This window comes from Phalaenopsis equestris, unplaced genomic scaffold, assembly GCF_001263595.1.
Source record: "Phalaenopsis equestris unplaced genomic scaffold, ASM126359v1 Scaffold000022, whole genome shotgun sequence".
NCBI classification, from domain to species: domain Eukaryota; kingdom Viridiplantae; phylum Streptophyta; class Magnoliopsida; order Asparagales; family Orchidaceae; genus Phalaenopsis; species Phalaenopsis equestris.
The window spans coordinates 901,110-910,822 of record NW_018164464.1 but is presented as its reverse complement, the minus strand read 5'-3'; the positions used below and the strand labels follow the sequence as shown (position 1 = coordinate 910,822).

General features: G+C 35.6%; 2 protein-coding genes across 3 annotated transcripts in view; one reads left to right on the top strand and one right to left on the bottom strand.

The window, feature by feature from the left end:
* Positions 1–9,713, bottom strand: part of LOC110018419 (putative serine/threonine-protein kinase) — a 54,603-nt gene that overhangs the window by 38,495 nt on the left and 6,395 nt on the right. The gene's annotated exons all lie outside the window — the stretch shown is intronic.
* LOC110018420 (phosphopantothenoylcysteine decarboxylase-like) lies at positions 1,691–7,358 on the top strand. The gene is made up of 3 exons (XM_020715729.1): positions 1,691–1,836; positions 6,164–6,535; positions 6,660–7,358. The coding sequence occupies exons 2-3, from the start codon at positions 6,212–6,214 to the stop codon at positions 6,957–6,959; spliced, it is 624 nt and encodes a 207-aa protein (XP_020571388.1). The 5' UTR covers positions 1,691–1,836; positions 6,164–6,211; the 3' UTR covers positions 6,960–7,358.

Sequence of the window (9,713 nt, the reverse complement as noted above, 5' to 3'; positions counted from 1 at the left end):
GTTTGTGATATTTTGTGAGTGATATAGATGTAAGAGTAAAATTTAAATTTTAGATATGTTGATGCATAAGAAATGGGCGGCATGCATGCAAATGCGTTAATATTTTAGTATTGTTTGGATATTTTGTTTTTATGTCAATATTATCTATATGCTTCATATCACATAAAAAATATCATAATTTTAATCTTTAAAATGTAAAATAGATCTTCCCATGCAGATATAAAGTTGTATGTATGTAAATTTTAAAGCTTCGAGTATTCGATATGTAAATTAGTAGGAAATGAGTGGTTTGCGTGCGAATCTATAAAAAAAATATTATACGGAGAGTTTTGCACATAATTATTTTCTTGGGGTCTTTCCTTAGTCCTCAGTTGAATTCGAATTTCATTACCCATGCTCTGTTTAGGATAGTTGTAGCTGTGTGAAAAAAAATTATGCAACAACTATGCAAGATATCTGTTGCGGGAAAACTTTATTTGTTTGTATTATGCAGTGATGCAACACCTGTGCTGTAACTGTTTATAAAAAAGATAAATTGGTTGCCCTTGAATTGAAGTGGTGTTTATAAGATAATAGTTCAATGCTTAATGACATACATGAAAATGTAAATTACATTTAGAATCTTAAAAAACTTATAAGCTCAAATATTACATCTGATAGTGATATCTCACTTAACAATGAGCATCACAATAATCAAAATAAAAAACAAAAATATTAAAATAGCAATTGATATTATCAAGATACTAATTTTGAAATGCAAACATTCAATCCCACGGGTTAACTTATTTTCCAAATATATTCTCTGCATTTGAAACTCTGTCTGAGGTTGAATCATCAAACTAAGTGCCCACTTAAAGAAATTCACTGTCATTTACTGACTCATTCCTTTGACACTTGTAAATTTTTATCTTATGATTGTTTTCTCTTCGTGATGTAAATAGAAAACACTGCAATCAACAATTGCATTTCAAAACTCTAAAAGCACCAAAAGTCATTGTGCTCATATTTTCTCAGAGTTGAAAATCACAAGCATAAAATTAGCTTGCCTTAATAGTACAATGATACATTTATATGAAAAATTAAATAATAATAATAGTAATATCAATATATAAAGATTTAGAAAACTACGAGGTTTTAAACAAATTCGTCATTACAAAAAGATTAAGACTTTAAAGAAATGAGATATTGGTTATCTTTAAACAATGTAATATCAAGCTTCCCATAACGAGCTCAACTCGTTAATGATGAAAGTGTTGTTCTGTATGACTTTTTTTAAAGTCAGCGTAACCTGAAACACATTATACTGCAATGGCTTAGAAAGACACTCTCATAAACAAGATAAAAATATAAGACTAAAATTTAAGGAGATTGATCTATTGTCACCTAAATAATTAGAAGTTCAATATTTCCTTTATAAAAGTTCAAATGTCATCACATTGAAAATAAAAGAATATTTACATAACACATAATTTGTATGTATTTATGAGTCTAATATTTAAAGTTTAAAATTTACATTTATATCAAATTGGCCACATAAATTTACCAATAAAAATGTATATTTAATTTTTCAAAAATAGTTATAATGATATTTTTGAGGTAAAAGTAAGGATTAAAATATGGCGGATTCTAATTATTTGGCCAAAAATAAAATCCGCCATTTTACAGAATCTTTCCAAAGAATCCTCAAATTTACGAATACATACACGACCGGCGATAAATAGGTTTTACTCGATTCCGCTGCGACGGAGGCTGAGGGGGGCGCCGTGCTCCGGCGCTGATTCGGTAGGTTGGCAGATTACTCCGGCAAGGATGAGAATGACCTGACGATTCTAATTGGTACGTGGAACCCTATCCACCAGCCTTCTTTAATCCATATTTCCCATTTGTTTCTGGATTATCCTTGTTGATCTTCACATGTCTAGGGTTTCTTCTTGAACGCTAACTCGATGACTATTTGAAAGGAAAATGGGTGAATTTGTGATACTTGCCTCTAACATATCTATATCTGTCTCGGGACTTCATTAGTAAACCTAATGGGTGGAATCCGCCATATTTTAATCCTTACTTTGTTGACCACCCAGTTATTTCAATTCCATAACTTGTATATTGGATTGTACTTTAAGAAGGCTTACAGAGGGACTGCATGGACCATGAGAAGGATGCTCCGGTTTCATCATCATCATTACTTGCCTTACGCTAACTATTTGAGGTGGGGTTTAATAATCCTCATTGTTTCAAACTCATAGACATAGGTCTAACATACTTAGGCTTGTAAGGGGAAGATGAGCGGAGAATTAGACATTTTGTTAGAACTATTTAGGATATAAACAGGCTTAAGATATCTTGTAATGGAGCTAGGATGATTGGTAAAATTTGGTTTCACTTGGATGTCCAAGAGTACGAGTTTGAACAAACATAGAGGAATTCCTTTGGGAGGTTTTAGAAGGAGAGAGATGAGAAATATAGGGGCCGCATTGCCTTCTTTTGATCTGGATCTTTCTGACCTTAATCTACTTTGCATTTGTAATCCTCTCGGAGAAGAATTTTATGATTTAATGAAATTGAGTTTTTTATGATAAAGCTTGCATGAGACTCTCTTTATAGTATCGTGATAGATTATTGAAAACTGCTTGTCAGCATCTAATGTTTAACATCCCTTGTTGACCACCACCAGTTCATGTCATTGCCATCGTCAATAACCCTTATACTGGATGCCATTAACAAGACCGATGTTAGTCATCGACCCCAGCGCTAGAGCCCATCATCTCCTCCAAGGAAGATGCTCGTTGTTATGCTATTATCAACAACTTAATGTATGCTTTTGCCAATAAGGTTGATTTCTATTATCGCCACCAGCAGCAAGAACCTTGGCGCTAGTTTTTTACACCAACGATGTCATTCGCTGTCTCAGCCAAAGTTGTGCTTTTGATCACAAATACTGTCGATGTTCGCTATTGTTAAATCAAAAAAAGGGATTTGCTAAATCTAAAAATAGAAGGTATTGCTAAATCTAAAAAAAAAGGTATTTGCTAAATCTTGAGAATGATTAACAAATTCATATACTAACATATGCTAAGTCTGGCTATCAAAAAATTTAATGGATTTTTATGAAAAAATACCTTTGATGTCCTTATCATGTCTTCTCCTTTTTCGCTTCTATTTCTTCTAGGTTGCAAGCATAGCTGATTTGCACCGGTAGATGTAGCCACTCTGCACTAACAACATTAGCATCTTGATTTTTGTTATTTTGGTTCTCTTACGACGTTCTTATTATTGTGGTTTTGTTTTCTTCCCCGCAACAATCAAGGGCATACTAAGCTTTAATTTTTTTCTTGACAAATCCCTCATCGACAACTCCGTCGCTATCACCATCTTTTTAAATCTTCCAACTTATTTTTGAAATATTTTCATTGTAATTTAGATGATGATTTCAAAGTTTTTTTTTAAATATGATTAACGTGGTGCTGCTATTCAGTCATAGCCTAGGAATACGTTTAACGGGCAGTTGAAATAGTTCTGGGAGTATCCTTTTTATAAATTATCTTAATTCTTTTTCAGTTTCAACAGGGGGGATGACTAAATCATTGATGTGGCCTTGCAATGGACAACTCACGTTCTTTATTTTTAGGATGCTGAAGATTTTTTATAACGGTTTTAGTAGTATCTTTAAAATATGCTTTCATTAGTGGAGAAAGTTGAGAGCGGAGAGTTAAGATCTATTTGGGCCAGCTTTGCATAGTTTTGTTTCCACAAATCTAACACAATTCCATTCGAATATATATATTTTTTAAAATTATGCGGTTAGAAGTAGGATTTGCTACACTTTGGTAATTGTAAAATGACTATCCTGTTAAATTTTTCTAATTATTTTTTAAACTATATTCTAATTAAATTTGTGAAGCATAATTTCTAATCTTATTTATAATGCCTTCGTTCTTTGTTAATAACAATCACCTTGCACTAGCCTCATTGATATCATAATTTTATTTTTCAATTCTTTGTTTGCTTTTGTCCATATTTTGTTCTATGTTTAATAATTTCATATTTAATGAAATTTTATGACTTTGGTGGCTCTTTTGGCACGTTAGAAGTCTTATTTAAAAAAAAAATAATATATATATATATATATATATATATAAGAGTTCATTAGAAAGTTTAAAAAGCTTCAAAGTTTCTTTTCACTGTCGCTTTTCACTTCCATACTTTAAGCTCCTATTTTTTGTTTTAAAATGACCTCACTCTTCATACTCCCTAGAAGGATGGACGTGGGGAGCCTGGTGGAACCCTGGACCAATTTGGTCCAAGAGTTAAGAGGGGCCGCCTGACCCTCCTAGTCATAGGGAGTGCTGCTCTGGAGAGCGGGCCTACTGCTTGTTATCCGAATATTGGATATTTACTTTTGTGATATTTTAGGGTTACTATTGTATTGCTGTGTTTGCTTTGGTACACCCGTTAGTGTGTCTCTTTTCCCGTCGAGGGCTGTATCCAAGAGTTATGAGTGGTGCTTCAACTGTATCTCATTCCCCAGGTTGTGTTTATTCTTCTAATACCCTCCCATCTTTTTCCCGCACTGGTTTCCCTTCCCTCGCTGCCCCACCTTGCTGCAGGCCCCAGGAAATATCGTGTACCTGCTGTTTTTCCTCATTCCGACTGCTCGACAGCCCCAATCCAACCATTTCCTCCGTCCACCTTGTCGCCGTCACCCATAACCGTTCCTTCTTTTGCTCTCCCATTGCTGCCGGCCCACAAAAAATTTGCAGGTATGCTGTTTTCTCTCCCCTCATCGCTCCACCTTGCTGCCACCCTCAGAAAAAAATTTCCCAACTACCATCCCGGTCTTCCAAACCATCCCCCTCATTCCTACTTTTTTCTGTCACCCAGAATCGTACATTTCTCTTGCTGCCATCACCTTCCAAACTCCTAGTCGACATTGCCAACTCCATCGATCCGACCGTAGTTTTTTGTTGTGTCGTGTTAGTTGCAATTTCTGGTTTCTATCTTATGTTGTTATGATTTTCTATATGAATTCAACAATAATATTTATTTTCTATTGGTGTTGGGTTGAACCCCGATATCATTTAGCATCAAAATTAGCCTAACTAGTTTTATGTTAAGGTTATCAAACTTTCCCCCGAATTTTTTTCCCCCATTTTAAACCACCCCCATACACCCCCTTTGACATCCTAAACCTATACCCTAGCCATGGCACCATGAGACAAGTGTCAGATGCTGTTTAGGAACTCATCATAGAAGACATGCAGCTGAAAATCTGCTGATTTCAGCAAAGGCTCCTTGAAATTCAGGAAGGGATATCAAGATTCAAAGAGAAGACGGGGAGAATAAGATAAACCCTTTCCATAGGGAGGATTCCTGTGAAGGGCGGATAGGCCCCGACGCTCCAGGATTCAATATCAGAGGAGGTCGAGTGATGGAAGACAAAAAGGCCTCAGAGTGAAGGTAGACTTACCAAAATTTGGGGGGAGAATAAATCTGAATGACTTAATTGAGTGGGTGCAGACTATCAAGAGGATTTTTTATTACAATGATGTGCTAGCTGATAGGAGAGTGAAGTTTTTCGCTATAAAGCTGAATAAGAGTGTTTTGTGGTGGGAGAATCTAGAGAGAGAGAGAGAGAGAGAGAGAGAGAGAAGTGGGAGAATCTAGAGAGAGAAAGAGAGAGAGAGAGAGAGAGAGAGAGAGAGAGAGAGAAGGTCAGAACAAGATCACTACTTGAGAGAAGATGAAGAAGGAGATGCAAAGGAGACATCTACCCTTACATTACCTCCATGACATGTTTTTGAAACTCCACAACCGACAACATAGAGTTTTCAGTGGAGGGGTTGACAATAGTATTTGAGTAGCTCTAATGCTGAAATGTGAGTTGATAAAGCCAGAGGAGCATGCAATCGTGAATACTTGGGAGGCCTGAAGCCAACCATGGACAATGTTGTCTAGCTACAATCGTATTGATCGTTGGGTGATGTCAGATCTTGACACTGAATGTGGAGAAATAAAAGAATTAATTTTCTCTTTTCTTCCATTTATCATAATCCTATTTAAGCAGCATCAGCATGACTGTGTGTTGATTGCATCATATCTTTCACATGCGGGATATCTTTATTCTTTTGCATGGTAATTCATGCTTTTTTTTGTACTTTTGCAGCAAATATTAATTAAACTAGCTGAGGTTGGAAGAAGTGATCCATCCACCATGGAATCAACTCCAGAAACTGGCACCCAGGTTCTTCCCGCGAGACCTCGAATCCTTCTAGCTGCTTCCGGAAGCGTTGCGGCCATTAAGTTCGAAAACCTTTGTCGCAGTTTCATGGAATGGGGAGAAGTTCGGGCTGTTGCCACCAAATCCGCCCTGCATTTTGTAGACAAATCCTCGCTTCCAAGCAGCGTTATTCTTTATACAGATGATGACGAGTGGTCCGGCTGGAAAAAGATTGGTGATGAGGTATTACACATTGAGCTTAGGAAATGGGCAGATGTCCTCGTCATTGCTCCACTATCAGCAAATACGCTCGCCAAGGTTTGCTTTTTATACTTTAGATGTGGGTGCTATGATGTAAAAAAGTAAACTTTTAGATGCTACATCTGTAAATACATTGGAATTGAGTGTTATATATGTAAATGTCACTTTTTCTCTATGCCAGGTTGCTGGAGGATTGTGCGATAATTTGCTGACATGTATTGTGAGAGCTTGGGATTACAGCAAGCCTTTGTATGTCGCCCCGGCCATGAACACCTTTATGTTGAACAATCCCTTCACGAAACGCCATCTACACACGATTGGGGAGCTCGGCGTCTCTCTTCTTCCTCCAATCACGAAAAAACTGGCCTGCGGCGACTACGGAAACGGCGCCATGGCCGAGCCATCCGTGATCTATAATACAGTAAGGCTCTCTTTCAATGAATCTTCAGCAAGTGGTAACAGCAAAGATCAGAGCATTTAAAACTTTTGAGGTGACACATACGCACCTCTCAATTCTTATATATTTACAAATCTGACCACCCAAACTTGACTTTTTTACATTTATACCGCCGAAATCTTTCGTATCACATAAAAAATATCTGTTTTTTTATCTTTTAAAAAGTGGGACACATTTCTAATGCATGGGCATGGTGGTATATTATGTAAAAATTGAAAGTATAGGTGTTAGATATATAAATACGGATTGAGTGGCATGTATGTATGTTACTGGAACCGAAGCTTGACTGGAATGCAGCTCTTTTACAATATTTTGTAACATTACTGCTGATTATTTGCTTCTTTTTATGTGCACATTTCTGGCCAATTTTGTTGTATTTGTGCTAATTTATAAAAGTACTGCGATCCACTTTCTTTTTTTATTTACATTATCTAACATCTAATTCTTTATATTCACATGCATATCACAATTCTTTAACATCATGTTAAAAATACCACTATAAATTTTGTCTGAAGTTATTATACTTTCAGTTGTATGGAGCCAAGAGTTAGTCAGATTTAATAATAATAATATTTATTATAATAATAATAAAATAATAATAATAATAATAATAAGCTGTTTATCCTGAAACGTGACCCGCAGCCGACCGGGCCGGCCGCGGAACCCACGGCAGCATTTTAAAAACGTCGCCCGCACTTATAAGTTGCCCCAAACGGATCCTTAGTCAGATTGTTGTATTTGCTTGGTTTTTTTAATATATTTTTTATTTTTAGGGATATTCTTTAATGTATGTCTAAACTCCTAAACCATTATGTATTAGTTTTTGGCAATAAGATTCTGTTGAACTAGTGGTATGCTACATATAGTTTATAAGAGTTAATTAAATCTTGATTATTCTCAAATTTAATAAGTTAATTTAAATTAGAATTTCAAAAGAATAATTGTATTTGAATTTGAAGCATATTAGTCGAAAATAAAATAAAGAATTTCAGGATTAGATTTGTGCTTATGTGCTAAAAAAATAAAAAATAAAAAGAAATAATTATATAGATAATGCTTAAATTTTTCTTATCTATAAAATTAGAATTTAGGTTTTTTTTTGCATTATTAAATTAACTTATTTCATGTAAGATCAAATCATTGAGGATTTGATAAAAGAAAGTTACGGGGCCTGTCTTATTGTGAGTTTTAATATTTGAGTAAAAATTTGAAGGGAAAAAAAATGCAAGAGGATGTTAGTTTTGCAAATAGTAATATTTTAATTGCTGAAGAGGAGTAGAAGGATCACTTACTATTTTATTAACCCTTTTCGTTAGGGGGGTTTGGTGCAGGATTGGTATCATTATGCCGGTAGGGGTGGTATAATTTTGAAGAATGTATTTTGACTTGGAAAATGAAGTTTTTGATTTATTACTGTATGTTATTGTTTAGGGTTATTTGGATGATGCGTAACAATGTGAAATATGATGTAGAAGTGGCACAGGAACAAAGCTCTGGCTAATATTTATGCCTATATTTGCAAAATTAATCGTTATGGTGGCATTTGCTTTAATTGTCTTGATACTACTGATGCTTCTAAGCACTTATTAAGAGAACATGTTCGTCTTCATGTGGCTTATCAACTTAAGTGGAGGAGGTTGGCTAATGCATGTATTAAGGCTAATATTGATGGTAGTTTGAGCACTAATACAGTTGGGGTGGGTGGTGTTTTTCCAAAGAAGTGTTGATAAATGCTTGTTCTTTTTCTCTTCTCCTATTGATGCTAACTCTCCTATTGAATTTGAGCTACGGGCGGCTTGGTTAACCTTAAAAGATGACGTAATTTTCAATTGGCGGTACATTCATATCGAAATGGACAGTCTAGAGCTCATTGCTTATGTTAAGCAAGATAAATATCCACCTTTTGATAATTCTTTGGCTTGCAAGATATGGACCTCGAGTGAATGAGGTTAATTTGAGGTGCACTTCTCTGTATACTCTGAAATGCTTGATAGATAGTGACAATTTTGATACTCCTTATATCTGTGCATAAGTGATCTATTTTTCTGTTGGTTGGGAGGTATTTGGAGTCTTGATTTGCTACCTGTGGATGCTGATTCTAATCTCTAGTTTGGGATTGATTGTTGCTTTCTCCTTAGGAAACTTAATTCATTTATATGTTTTGCCTTTTATTGCGAGCTTGCTATACGATAGCTGTGGCTTGATAATTTTAGTTTGATGGATGCTGGATAAATATATGGCAGAAAAGAGGACTTGGTAAAGGAAGCTATGTTCGTGAATGATAGTTACTGTTGCTACTGCCTATATATATATATATATATATATATATATATATATTTTGAGTCATGGACCAATAGATTCTCCATTTGAGTCCTCTATGTACTAGTCTTATCTAAACTTTAGCCTAGTGCTAGTGGGTTTTGGATACCATCTACATGAGTCTTTTTCGACACTATTTTTTGTTGGTGGAGTTTTCCGTTGGAAGCTGTCGACCGCCAGAATTGAAATCCCGTCGCCCGCTTTGGAAAGACATTTTTTAATATATATATATATATATGTAGTTTAAAAAAAAATAAAAAAACTATTTAGCTTAAACAATAGAGTGGTCTGCTTCACTCATTTGAATTGAAGCCGATTTTCAAATCAATGTCAGTCTTATGCCAAGACACCGCTCTCTGTCCCTACTCGCCGACTCCTGCACCTCCATGCGGCAGCTCGTCCAAGTCCACGCCCACATGATCGTCACCGGCCGCATCTCCGACAACTACGCCCCCACCC